Source organism: Brachyistius frenatus, unplaced genomic scaffold, assembly GCF_029030835.1.
Source record: "Brachyistius frenatus isolate BFR_SWC_R1_liver_20210118 unplaced genomic scaffold, ASM2903083v1 Contig_490, whole genome shotgun sequence".
Classification (NCBI taxonomy): Eukaryota; Metazoa; Chordata; class Actinopteri; family Embiotocidae; genus Brachyistius; species Brachyistius frenatus.
Genome location: NW_027211089.1, coordinates 18,149 through 32,458, shown reverse-complemented (window position 1 = coordinate 32,458; position 14,310 = coordinate 18,149). Strand labels below are relative to the sequence as shown.

The 14,310-nt window shown below is 45.5% G+C and overlaps 1 protein-coding gene across 1 annotated transcript; it reads left to right on the top strand.

Moving 5' to 3' along the window:
* The first annotated feature begins 1,243 nt into the window (after nucleotides 1–1,243).
* On the top strand, nucleotides 1,244–13,866 carry steap3 (STEAP family member 3, metalloreductase). Its single transcript, XM_069687780.1, has 6 exons — nucleotides 1,244–1,784; nucleotides 6,733–7,221; nucleotides 7,835–8,162; nucleotides 10,040–10,239; nucleotides 10,313–10,477; nucleotides 12,321–13,866. Exons 1-6 carry the CDS (start codon nucleotides 1,782–1,784, stop codon nucleotides 12,615–12,617), a joined length of 1,482 nt encoding a protein of 493 aa, XP_069543881.1. The 5' UTR covers nucleotides 1,244–1,781; the 3' UTR covers nucleotides 12,618–13,866.
* Nucleotides 13,867–14,310: the final 444 nt, after the last annotated feature.

Sequence of the window (14,310 nt, the reverse complement as noted above, 5' to 3'; positions counted from 1 at the left end):
GGCTTCAAATTGCTGAGATCGGCACCGCCCCACTGCGACCCGAGTCATTGGATTAGAACGGGAGGAAATGAAAAATGATTATGAAAACAAATACAAAGTACAGTAGGACAAATAGTGACTCGTGTATTTCACTGCTCTTCTGACTGAGCCGCTGCATCCTGACTCCGCTCTGCAGCGGTTCTTTCTTCTAAAGCCGGCGGTGCAGGTGTGGTTTTTCAAGAGAAGAACATAGTTATCGGTAGTTGTTGTCGCTCTTTTTTCTTCTGGGCAAAAAGATTCTTATAAACCGACATGCCACCATCGATTATTTTTAATTTGGCAAGCTGTTTTACGTACGTGTACATATTAAACCGCAACGTTATTGACAAACAGGTAGAGAAGAAGCGGAGAGACTGTTTAGCCAATCAGAATGCAGAACACAATGCACGATGCAAATCCGTGAAGCAGCGAGACCGTGAAAGGTGAACCGCGTTATAGCGAGGGTTCACTGTATTAAGTCTGTTCACGGCACAGCAGGTAACTAAGAAAGAAAAAAACATATTCTATAAAGGATAGGCCTTATTATTATTGTTGTTGTTGTTGTTGTTGTTCAGAATAAATTTGAGAATCAACATCCGGCTACATTAAAAACAGTAGATTTGACAGTGGGGGGAAACCGCCTCGTCACACCTGTGTGTTGCAGGAGAAGAGCGACACCCAGTGGAGAAAAATGACGTCATGTGCTGTTGTATCACTCGTTTTCCTGACATGTCACTGTGTATGAGAGCTCTGTGTATGTCGCTGTTTCACTCTTATAAAACCTTTGCATTATCAGTGGACTGCACCGCAGGGAGCAGGGTTATCATCCACTGTCCGATGCCGTCAGAGACTCTAGTAAAAACTGGGCTGTCGCACATAAACGCTTAAAGTAGAGTTCAAATGTGTTGTGTTAATCTGTTTCCCCTGTTAAAATAGGATGTGGAGGATACAGAGACCCTCCTGTTATAACAAGGGAACTGTTTCCTGTGTAGCTGACATACAGTCAGCTGGGTCGAGGAGTGTTCATCAGTTGGGTCTGACATGAGTTTACTGAAATATCTTTTCAGCATTTTCTTTTGTGTTTTTGATTATGATGAGGATAAAAACTAATATTATAAATCTGATTTTAGCAGCATTTTACGACAGTAGCTGGTTCAGGGGGGTTATTGTTAAGGCAAATAAGGAAGTTAAAAAATAAAAAAAAATAAAAAAAAATAAAAAGTTAAATTTAGTTGTTGCCAACCACTGATCTGAGATCTGAGACTATATTAAAGGTTTTAAAGTAAAAGACAAAGAAAAGGTAGACACTAACTTAATATTAAGCAGCCCAATAAACGTAGCACAAGAAAAAGTACAATATTTCCTTCCGATTTGTATTTGTTTTTTTCTTTTCTTTTTCTTCCTTTATTCCCTCTTCAAGTCTGATGTTTTCTAAGATATCTATAAATGCTGCTGTAGCGAAAAAATGTCCCCTTGTGGGATCGATTGATTGATCGATCGATCGATCCATCTATCCGTCTATCTATAATGAAACCCAAAAGTCGGAGCTCACGCGCAGTACCTGAATGCAGCAAAGGGCGGGGCATCTCTTCCACGGGACAGCCACGGTCCACTGTCCTGTGCGCGAGGAGCTCAGCTGACTCGCTTGGTGTTTAGAACACGAAATGACTTCATTGCATAATTGACCCTTAAGTTATTAACAGCAATATTTAGTTGACTCATGTAAATATATTTAATTGTCCTCAATTTGGCTTCGACAGAAGATGGTAAGTCATATTCATTTAGTCACTTTAAGTCCTTTCATCATGCTGCTGTTTGCTAACAGCTGATAACAGGCTCTGTGGTTGTCAGTAAACTCTTTCTAGACCTCCATTAAAGTGAACACCTAACTCACTTTAACATCAGTTTCTCATTCAAGAATAAAGACATATATGGAGTCAGCTCCTGATTCACAGCTCGGCCAGTACCATTTTTCTTAAGACTTATTATTTCGGGAAACAGAAATCTGCCAATATTCCACCAGTTAGAGGAAACTGAGTCTATCGTAAGCAGATCTGCGTCCACTGCGCTGGACCACTGCTGGACAACATAGTACATGATAGTATAGGAGCTATAATACTACGATAGTAGAGTGTAAAAGTACTCTAGTGTGGTTTTGGATCTGAACCTGGTCTAGAAATTTAAAGTCAGAGAAGTGTGCTTGAGAGCTGCACTGCAGTTCAAGAAAGATAAGAGAGCCGGAGCTTATCAACAGTACCTGAATGTAACAGCATCTCTTGCACGTGACAGGCACACAACTGTATACAAACAAACAAACCAGCAAAAACGAAATAAAAGTCTAGAAAACAGCCGAGTTTAATGAGTTGTATAGTTCTACTATAATCTCCAGTCGTTCAAGTGTTTTAACATCAGGCTGACAGGAAGTCATTTATTACTATACGGTGGAAAAGATTCATTTTCATCAGATTGTAAAAACTCGGTCTGAAAGGAAGAGAAACACCTGCTCAACACAAAAATAAGGCATGTGATGGTTAATTTAGGGTGAACTAATGAGTTGTTCCAGTAAACAATACTAATAAACAATAATAATAAACAATACTAATAAACAACTCTAGTAAACAATACAAGTAAACAACACCAATAAACAATACAAGTAAACAACACGAATAAACAACATTAACAAACAACTCTAGTAAACAACATTAATAAACAATACCAGTAAACAACACCAATAAACAATACAAGCAAACAACACTAATAAACAATACTAACAAACAACTCTAGTAAACAACACTAATAAACAATACTAGTAAACAACACTAGTAAACAATACTAATAAACAATCCTTATAAACAACACTAATAAACAGTACTAATAATGTTATGTCAGCTAGAGCCTCTTGGCGAACCGCCAGGCTTGTCGGCGTGAAGGCGATAGTACATACGTAGTAGCTCCGGATCCATAATTCGGGAGCGTGGAACCCAGCAGCGTTCCTCCGGACCATACCCCTCCCAATCAACGAGGTATTGGTATCCCCTACCTCGTCGACGGACATCCAGGAGGCGGTTGACTATGTATACCGGACCGCCTTCGATGAGTCGGGAGGGTGGAGGGGGTTTGGCCGCAGGGTTCAGAGGACTGGAGTGTACGGGTTTGAGAAGGGACACATGGAAAACAGGGTGGATTCTCATGGACTGCGGGAGCTTGAGTTTGACAGTAACTGGATTGATAATGGAAACGATGGGAAACAGGCCAATGTATCTGGGGGAGAGTTTTTTGGATTCTGTGCGTAGGGGTATGTCCTTCGTGGAAAGCCAGACCTGTTGGCCGTGGAGATAGGTGGGAGTGGGGGTGCGACGGCGGTCAGCCAGGCGTTTGTTCTGTTCGGAAGACCGAAGTAGGGCGGCACGAGTCTCCCTCCATACTCTCCTGCACTGGCGATAGTTGCTCTGGACAGACGGGATGGAAATTTCGGCCTCTTGGTTGGGCAGAAGGGGAGGCTGGTAGCCAATGGAGGCCTCGAAAGGTGAGAGCCCTGTTGCCGTGGAGGTATGGCTGTTGTGCGCGTACCCTATCCAGGCCAGGTGACGACTCCTGGAGGACGGATTTGCCGCCGTCACACATCGGAGCATGGCTTCTAGCTCCTGGTTAAGCCTCTCTGTCTGCCCATTGTTTTGGGGGTGAAATAATGGCAGGTTCCGGACCAGAGACGTCGCTCTCTCTCCTCCCGGGACAGGGATGTCCCAGCTGCATCGGCACCTCCTGAGTCTGCGGAGGAGGTGTGGTGTCGGCGCCCCCTCTGGCGACAGGAAACGGAGGGGCGCCGTCGTCGACCGGGCTGGACGCTAGTGGCCCGGCGTCGGCGATCCATTCGAAGACAGGAACAGGAGGGAAAGGAACAGGTACCGGTACGGGAACAGGAATAGGAGCAGGGACAGGTACAGAAACAGGAGGGACAGGAACAGGGATGGGAATAGATCCAGGAACAGGAACAGCAGGGACAGTGTCGTTGCTCCGTAGGCCGCCCTGTAAGATCTGGCGAGCCAACTCCCTGGTCTTAATGGCGTCTGGATCGCTTGCCGGGGATGGTGACCTTGATCCGGAGCTGACAACGCTGTCGTCGGGTCTGAAGACTCAGAGAAGTTCTGTGGATGGGACAAACGACTCGCTGGGCGACGGAGAGTCCACAGCTGTCGATATCTTGGTGGACTGGCGAAGCAGAGTGAGGTCCCGTATAAACTCTGCCACTTGGGACCCGATGGCTCATTGAGAGTCACACAGACCCTGCAGCAGGTGGTGGTGTTGACCGAGGAGAACTCCTTGGTCCACGGTCGCCCTCTGCAGGTGATCTGCAGGAGGTGATCCTGCTGCAGCTGCTGGATTCATTTAGTCAGTCCGTTCTGTTATGTGGTGTGTTTTTAAACGGACCCAAATATAGACACACAGCAAAGTCTCTTTGGAACCAGGTATTTATTTCTCCCAGGCAGAGATAGCAAACAGGAAACACACCAAAAGTCTGAGTCCAACAGAGAGGAAGAAAACTCCTCTTCCTCTGATCTCCTCTCTAGCACAGGGGAGAAACTCTGTCCACAACGTGGACGGCTGTGGTCACCAACACAAACCAGTCTCTGAAGTCCAAATGCGCGTGTATGCGCTACTCCGATCCGAGCCGGAAGTTGGCTTCTCTGCGAATGCGGCTGACAGACGGACAGGCAGGCAGAACGCACCGGGGGCGTGGCTTCGCTGGGGGAATCCCGAGGTCCTCCTCAGCAAGCGACAGGCTGACGCAGCTAGGTGGGCGTGGCTTCGCTGGGGGAATCGGACAGGGAGTCAGAACCGGAAATCTCAGGCAAGGAGACGGGCAGACTCACGGGACGGGATGTCGGGTAGTTTAACGGACTACGGATGGCAAGTTGACTGAAGACCGGGGTATTAAATCCAGCTGGAGGTGATCAGTGGAGATGAGGCACAGCTGTGCTGACGGAGCGAGGCGCGTCAGAGGGCGGAGCTTGGAGGAGGATACTGTGGAGGAACACAAACCAAAACACAAGCACGTGGCAAACAATCACAAACAGACAGGGAAATGACAGCACACATGAGGAGAGGTGATCAGGGACAAAATAGAGGGAAACACACTGGGATCAGACACAAATAAACAATATTAATAAACAATACTAATTAACAACACTAATAAACAATACTAATTAACAACACTAATAAACAATACTAATTACTATATTGACAGACAACGTAAAGCATTAACAATCTTCCCACACGGCCGCTACTTTGTTGTCGTTAGTTTGCTGTTTTAAACGTTATCTGCTAAAAACAACACGTAGAAATGTCGTGTACAAATAATAATGACTCTGTTTGGTCCCTGTAATGGTCTCCATGGTGATAGTTTCCATGGTGATGACCAGGTTGTTTATCACTCTTCTGTGTTCAGACAGCAAATAGAGCAGATTTTCTAACGTTAGCTATTGACGTAATGTTATCGTGGCCAAATATATGTGGGAGGTTCGAGCCCGAGATCTAACGTGAATTGTGCAGCGATTTGAACAATCCAAGCAGCACACGACTCCACCATCCTTCCTCCCGTTGTGTCTACTGAGAGATGCCCTGACCAACATGGCGGCCATGTTGACGAACGATCCAGAGGCCAATGCGGCGCCTACGTGTATACTGTATGTCTATGATTATGAATCGCCATCTTGCTAGTTCGAAGCAAGAAGTGACCATATTTGGACGAGCTGGGGGAGGAGCCAGCGGGGGATCTGACTGATCTGATTGGAAACCTGACGATACTACTTCCCGCCCACCGATAGCTGTAACCTGACTGCACCACAGGCCTGTCAATCAAACAGACACGCCCCCAAAAACAGGTGTTCTTGAATCTTCTTTTCTAATGAATGAGGGATTATTTTCAGATGGACCTCCAGAAAACTAATAAGAAGGAGTGACTTTAGCTAACAACACCGAGATAACTGATGGACACATTTTATTCATTTTGGATTTGATGAGAGAAGTTGAATGGGAGTCTATGGAGCCGGAGGCTTTTTGGAGCCGACCTCTAGTGGCACTCGCTGGTATTGCAGCTGAAGACACTTCTGGATTGGAACCATTTTTCAGAGCCGGAAGCTACCAACTTATTTATATTCAATGTATGTTTTCATGTATTGAAACAACACGACTCCAGTAGTACACAGTAAGAGTCCCGTCTGTTGGTGTGCTGATGGAAGGATGCCACCAGCATCTGTCAGGTTACTTCTCTGTGATAACAGTCTGGTAGCTCTGAAGGGTGGACCAATCAGCAGACCAACCAGTGGTTAACCGCGTTTGTCCCACCCCTCCTTCCCTGTGATTGAACAGCTGGTGACAGTGACGAACGCAGCGTAAACATGTTTCAACAGCGGTGGCAGCGTGTCGGACTGTTTTGTCGCATGCTGATTGGTCAAAATGAACCCGAGGTCGACGCCCAGCAGGATGGGTCTCTATGGAGCGGAACCAGACCCATAATCACAGTGAAACTGGGTCTGGTTCGCACCACAAGTAAACCGTCAAGCTGTGGGAAACACTGCAATTTACTTGACGTAGCTGTGTTTGCTTCTCCAGAAAGAGCAGACTGACATCACAGGGTTTCTCCCAGTTCCCTCCGATCACTGAGATCTCTGACGTGTAACTTTACTTTCTAACGGACCTCCTCCTTCCTAACAGACCTTCATGCCGAGTGAAATGAAGACACCCTTGTTGGCGAGTTGTGCCTCTGAGCAGTCAGACCCGCGGGGCCCGGAAGGCCCTGTGATCAGCATCATCGGGTCGGGAGACTTCTCCCGCTCCCTTGCAGTCCGGCTGGTGGCCTGTGGTTTCAGGGTGGCGGTGGGCAGCCGCGACCCACGCCGCGTACCCGGGGGTCTGTTTCCTGACGCGGTGGAGCTGCGATCGCAACGGGCGGCCGCGGAGGCTGCAGAGACGGTGGTGTTCGCTGCGGTCTACCCGGAGCACTACCACACCCTGGCGGCGCTGAGGGAGCGGCTGGCGGGGAAGGTGCTGGTGGACGTGAGCAGCGCCGCCAGGCTGAGCGGTGGCGAGCGGTCCAACGCGGAGAGGCTGGCGGAGCTGTTCCCGGAGAGCAGGGTGGTGAAGGGCTTCAACGTCATCTCTGCCTGGGCCCTGCAGGCTGCAGACCACGATGGAAGCAGGCAGGTGAGGATGGAGCTCAGGTGAAGTATGAAAGGACCATAAACTTTTCCATCACTGATTGATACAGAGGACGTCACTGTTGCAACAACAGATGGGATTTGCTATTTTTCCCTGTTGTGGTGAAGTGTATAGTCCATAATATAACAGACTATAAATGAGATTAAAAATAAAACTTTATTGTCACACCAGCGCTACAAACGCAGAAACTACATATTTTATCATAACATCTGACTTTCTGCTGTAAAACAGTTTTAAAGTTTTTCCTTGAGCTCTTTGATCAGCAGTAATTATAAAATGGGTCTAAGAAGCAGAAATAAGTGTGTGTACTCAGTGTGTGTGTAGGGCTGCTGTGTGTCTGTATGGCTGCAGGCTGCAGTGACTGAACTCTGACCTGGTGTGTGACTATAATGTTATCTTTATTGGAGAGCCTCTTCAGTCTGCCTTTGCGGGGCCGTGGTTCTCACGTGAAGTTACTGTTTTCTCACACTCAACTCAAACCTGTCACACAATATCATAATTATACCAAAGCACAGTTTGATGTGGAGACTCGTGAGGTTTGTGTTCAGTGTGACAGCCAGCTATGAACGTCCGGTGTCCATCCCTCACCCTCCTCCAGGTCCTGATCTGCAGCGACTGCTCCGACGCTAAAGCCACGGTGCTCCAGCTGGCCCGCCGCCTGGGCTTCAGCCCCGTGGACAGGGGGGGTCTGCGTGCCTCCAGAGAGATTGAGGAAGCCCCGCTCATCCTCTTCCCCACCTGGGGGGGTCCCATCTTGGCCACGTTCCTTCTCTTCCTCTTTTTCTATCTTTACCTCTTCCTGAGGCAGGTGCTGCTGCCTTACCTCGATCAGGGAGAGAACAACTTCTATCAGCTGCCACTGGTGACTGTGAATGAGACACTGCCGGCGGTTGCCTTGGTTACACTGGCTCTCGTCTATCTGCCAGGTATGGAACAGATCATAAAGCTAGGAGGCCACTGCATAGTAAAATCACAGTTGGCAGGGAACTCAGTTATTTCAGCTATACTCCTATAATGTTAAACAATACAAAAAAATTAAACCTGCACGGATAGATATTTTTTATGAGATTTTTTAATGCAATGATTTTTGAAATGCATAATGTGATTGGCTGGTGCCTTTATTCGTAGAGCTAAAAAATAAAACCACTTTTTTGCCACACAATGGTCACTCAATACTCATCAGTGTATAAAATCCTTAAGAGTCGCAGCACGAACCCACATCCACTCTGACCACAGACAGCCTCCTCACTCAAAAACACAAAGCAGCCGCTGTGGACTCTCAAACAGAAAACTTACAGTCAGCAGATAAACCTGGCAGAGAGAGCACTGATTCACATTTACCACCTGATCTTTGACCTCTTCATGCAACACATATAGACCACAGACTGGATGTAAAAGTGTTCATAGCTTCCAGCTGTCTTAAACTGCAATACCAGCGAGTGCCACTAGAGGTTGGCTCCAAAAAGCCTCCGGCTCCATAGACTCCCATTCAACTTCTCTCATCAAATCCAAAGTGAATAAAATGTGTCCATCAGTTATCTCGGTGTTGTTAGCTAAAGTCACTCCTTCTTCTTAGTTTTCTGGAGGTCCATCTGAAAATAATCCCTCATTCATTAGAAAAGAAGATTCAAGAAGACCTGTTTTTGGGGGCGTGTCTGTTTGATTGACAGGCCTGTGGTGCAGTCAGGTTACAGCTATCGGTGGGCGGGACGTAGTATCGTCAGGTTTCCGATCAGATCAGTCAGATCCACCGCTGGCTCCTCCCCCAGCTCGTCCAAATATGGTCACTTCCTGCTCCAAACAGCTCCGAACTAGCAAAGATGGTGACGGACAGAATCTGAACTGGAGGATTCATAATGTTCACAAACCAACGATGACATCACTGATGGTTGATGACATCACTGAAGGTTGATGGTTGATGACCTCACTGATGGTTGATGGTTGATGACCTCTGATGGTTGATGACATCACTGATGGTTGATGGTTGCTAAAGACACATGTTGACCGGTCCAGATTGAATCACATCACCATGATCCCAAAATACTCAGAGAACACAAGACAAACAGTCTCAGAGCACAAATGATTATGAATAAATAATGAATGAATAACGATAAAACACAAGTTGACTTTCACATTCCCTCCTGTTATCATCACTTCAGACAATAACTCCAAACTCATCAGGTCTTTACTTTTCAGGCACTGTGTGAATCATGAAACAGAGCAGTGTGTTTATGTGCACCAGAACAGAGAAAATGGAATAAAACAGAAGATTATTACAAAGTCGACTTTCACTGGTCTCATGGTCTGTTGTGGTGGAGCTCTGTCACACTCACCTTCTTCAGCTGAACTCAATCAAAACTTCCAGATACTACCAGGACAACAAGTACCGAAGTACGACATGAGAAAAAACCTCAGTTTGGTAGTTTCAAAGTGAGGCTTGTTTCAAGTGAAGATTAAAATGTGCACAGTTTAAGAGAGAGGAACAGAAAAATAAAGGATTACAAAATCTAGAAAGAGTAAAGCTTCTCTCGGTAGAACGGCTCAGTGAGCAGTTACAACAGCAGAACAACGGGAGGAAGACAACACACACAAAAAAAATATTTCAGACAGAAAGACGAGTATAAAGAGCTGTTTGATCCATTTCATCGGTCCAATCACGGTACATGTAATGAAAAGTTCATTCTTCCAATTTGATGGCAGCCATAGCAACAGGGCGCCCGGCTCTTCTCTGACTTCGTTGGATCTGACTGGAAGTGTCTCTGCTGTCTGAAAAGCTCTCAACATGTCTGCCGTGTGTCTTCAGGCCTGCTGGCGGCTGCCTTCCAGCTGCTCAGAGGAACCAAATACATGAGATTTCCCGGTTGGCTGGACTGCTGGCTGTGCAGGCGGAAGCAGCTGGGCCTGCTGAGCTTCCTCTGCGCTGTCCTCCACGCTGTGTACAGTATGTGTCTGACGCTGCGAAAGGCTGCAGGGTACGCGCTCCTGAACGCTGCATACCGCCAGGTGAGCAGACACCATGCACCTGTGTGTACGTACCTGTCGGGTGGTCCTGTGCTCACCGTCATCTCGTCCTCAGGTGAAAGATGGTGCTGAAAACTCCTGGGTGGAGCAGCGGGTGTGGAGGTCCGACCTCTACCTGTCCTGTGGCATTCTGGGATTCGGAGTTCTCAGTCTGCTGGCTTTGACCTCTCTGCCCTCGGTGGGCAACGCCCTCAACTGGAGGGAGTTCACGTTTGTTCAGGTCAGCAGATAACGACATGACTCATTTTCTGGGCTGCTGGTTCGTTAATGGCACTTCATGGTTAGAGTCCAAGTATCTGTTGATAAAGTTGATGGTGGCTTCATTCACTTCTTTTCTCTACACTGGCTGTGCAATGATGCGTTCTTAGTCCAACCACAGCAGCACATCACACATGTCTGCAGTCACTGAAGCCTCAAATGAACTTTGAGTGGGAATTTGGAAACATCTTTGCACAGAATAAAGACCATGTGCCATGTCTGAAATCTGTCCTTTTTACTCATACTGATTTGAAAATAGACCAAAGACAACACATCAAATGTTGAAAGACATTTTATTGTTTTATAAAAAATATGTGCTCATTTTGAAACTGACGGTAGCAACACGTCTCTATAAAGTTGTGACAGGATCATGTTCACCACTGAGCTGCATCAACTGAGGAGACCAGTTTCTGAAGCTTCGAAAGTGAAATGTGGTCCCATTCTTGCCTGATAAAGGATTTCAGCTGATCAACAGTTCAGGGTCTCCTTTGTTGTATTGTTCATGTCCTGATGCTCCAGATGTTTTCAATGATTGACAGGTCTGGACTGCATGAGGCCAGTTTATCAGCAGACTCTTCTACTAGTGAGCCATGCTGTTGGAATACGTGCAGAATGTGGTTGGACGTTGTTCTGCTGAAATAAACAAGACCTTCCCTGAAAGAGACGTTGTCTGGATGGCAGCATATGTTGCTCCAAAACCTGAATATATCATTCAGCATTAATGCTTCCTTCCAGATGTTCAAGCTACCCATGCCATGTGCACTAATGCATCCTGTACCATCACAGATGCTGGCTTTAGAACTGAGCTGATAACAAGCTGGATGGTCCCTCTCCTCTTTAACCTGGAGGATGCAGCGTCCATGATTTTCAAACAGAATCTCAGATTGTGATCCATCAGACCTCAGGACAGTTGTCCACTTCACCTCAGTCCATCTTCAATGATCTCGGTCCAGAGAAGGCGGCGGTGTTTCTGGATCATGTTTCTATCTGGTTTCTTCTTTGGAGAGTTTTAACATCATTTGTGGACGCAGCGATGAACTGTGTTCACAGACGATGGTTTTCACAAGTGTTCCTGAGCCCATGCAGTGATTTCCACTCCAGAATAGTGTGTTTTTAATGCAGTGCTGCCTGAGGGCCCGAAGATCACCACCATCCAATATTGGTTTCCAGCCTTGTCCCTTGTGTTCAGAGATTTCTCCAGATTCTCTGAATCTTTTAATGATATTATGAACCGTAGACGATGAAATCCACTAATTCTTTGTAGTTTTACGTTGAGGGACATTATTCTTAGATCGTTGCACTATTTTCTCACAGACTTTTTATACCCAATCATGTTACTGATCTGTTGCCATGGCAACACAATTAGGTTTTAGATGTTCCACCAGGTGTTTTTTTCTTTTACACAACTTTTCCATCTTTTGTTGACTCTGTCAGAACTTTTTTGAGACGTGTTGCTGCCATCAAATTCAAAATGAGCAGATGTTTTTCACAAGAATAAAATTTCTCAATTTTATCTATCATCTATTTTCAATCAAATATGGGTTTACATTATTTGCATGTTTTCTTTTTCTTACATATTATATATACATATACACATTCCACACAGCGTCCCAACTTTTTTGGAAGCGTTGTATGTTGTTGGTATAATGTATCACCCAGTTGCTGTAAATGTAATGACTTGTCAAGACTGGCTCATCCAGTAATCAAAGAATTTGTCCCAATTATCCAATTTCCCTTGTTAGATTTTGCCTGCTCAGATTTTCTGAATGACTGTTGAGGAGTTTTGTGTCTCTCTGTGTCTCCAGTCAGGACTTGGTTATGCTGCCTTAACCCTCTCCACCATGCACACTCTCTTCTTCGGCTGGGACTTCGCCTTCTTCCCCAGTGCCTACCCTTATTACCTGCCCCCAGTCTACCTGTTGGCCCTCATCCTCCCCTGTGTCGTCCTGGTTGGCCGGATTTTTCTGGCTCTGCCGTGCCTGATGTTGAGACTGGCGAAGATCCGCCAGGGCTGGGAGAGTGCACGACACCGGCCCTCAAACAACCAGGAACCAGCGAGGTCCAGTGAAGCACATCCTTCTCTAAATGTTGGTGATGTTTAGCGACAGACATATTAAGGGAAAAACATCTGGACATCCCAGATGTGTCATTTCTCTCTATGAGAGTGTGAACTGCCATTCTGTCACGTCGTCGGCCCGTTGACATGCTGAAGTTGGACGTTCCTCCACGTCTCTCCAGTGACCCAACAAGCATGTGGAGCGGGACCAACCTGTCATGTTCTGGGTGTCGCTCTTACTACACTCAAAGGAATCCACCAGGCACGTTTGGCTTGCTAAATACAAATATGTCTGCATAATATGAAAGTATTGTGTACTGATTGTACTTGGTGTGTGTGTGTGTGTGTGTGTGTGTGTGTGTGTGTGTGTGTGTGTGTGTGTGTGTGTGTGTGTGTGTGTGTGTGTGTGTGTGTGTGTGTGTGTGTGTGTGTGTGAAATGTGTGACATTTAAATTGTGTTCATTCTACCAGTTATTTTTGTGTCTGTGCTCTAATGATTTCAAGATAAGATAGTTAAAGCTGTTTTTTACAGAAAGTTTTTGCAGTAGTTTCTTCGGGGCAGCAGGACAAACCAGGACGGTCCATGTTATGATGCCGGTTCAGACCACAGTACATAATATTTCTGTCTGATAACATGGTCACTGAGTCAGATTAGGAGATTTTAGGATCATAATTTCTTACCTTTACTTGATTTGAGACATGAAGGACTGCAAGCTGGTCTCCCACCAATCTTGTTGTATTTTGTGAAGTGCATGTTGTCCTGGAGGGAGGAGCCGGGGTCCAACCTCTGGAAACAAGAATTGAATCCACCAAGGGCCTCTGAAGCGATGTTTTTGACACTGGCTGATATATATTCATTTGAATTTATCAGTAATCATTTAAATAATGTGATTAAGGTGTGATCAAAGTTTAAATAAACTCATAAGGGACAATAAAGCATTTATTATTTCATCTTACTTCTCGTAGTTCTGGAAATAATGGTAAATTAAAGGGCTCACTGTAAAATAATGAAGTGTCTGTATTGGATTTGAAAGAAGTTAAAAAGTGCGTCTTGTCTCTGCTCTGTGGAAAGTCACGCAAGCAGTGTTGCTTCAGGAATGCACTAACGAGTGGACAGTGGTACCAAGAACTAGGATCAGAGTAAAAACGATGGTGGGGAATCTTCACAGGTTAAAAAATGTTTAAAATAGAGTGGATGTGAAGCCCCAGAGTACAGGCCAAAATAGGTGAGGTCCCACCGAGATGCTTTCCATGGAAACCAACTCTCTTGATTTTTGATATGCAATAAATCTGCAAAGACGACCGGTTGTCTTGTGTTCGTAAAAGCCTAAAAAAAAGGAGAAACAACTGTTGTTCTGTTTTTGGGTCTCACTAAGAGGATGTTATTCTCATGCCTACTGACCGGTCAAAGTGAAGAAGAGCTAAATCAGAAAGACTATAGTTTCAACGGGAAAAACCCAAAATATCCTGAAAGTCGTGGTATTTTCACAAAAATATAATAAGTCTTTGCTGAAATTTGTAAATCTGATGTTATTATTTGTAACATTTGTATTCAATTCAAAACAATTGCAAAAAAGTATGTTCACTAGTAACCCTACTGTATATATTCACAACCCAGCAGAAATGATAGGCTCCATACAAGCATCACCTCTATGACCTGGAGGTTCAAATAACAGCCGTCATTTCCAACTATTATTATAATCAATGATATAACCTAAACAATGCCCTTACTTAAAGGG

Excerpts from the sequence above, each read along its gene's own strand:
- steap3 (XM_069687780.1), top strand. Across the intron at positions 10,240-10,312 it reads TGAACGCTGCATACCGCCAG|GTGAAAGATGGTGCTGAAAA; the intron begins GTGAGCAGACAC and ends TCTCGTCCTCAG. Across the intron at positions 10,478-12,320 it reads GGGAGTTCACGTTTGTTCAG|TCAGGACTTGGTTATGCTGC; the intron begins GTCAGCAGATAA and ends CTGTGTCTCCAG.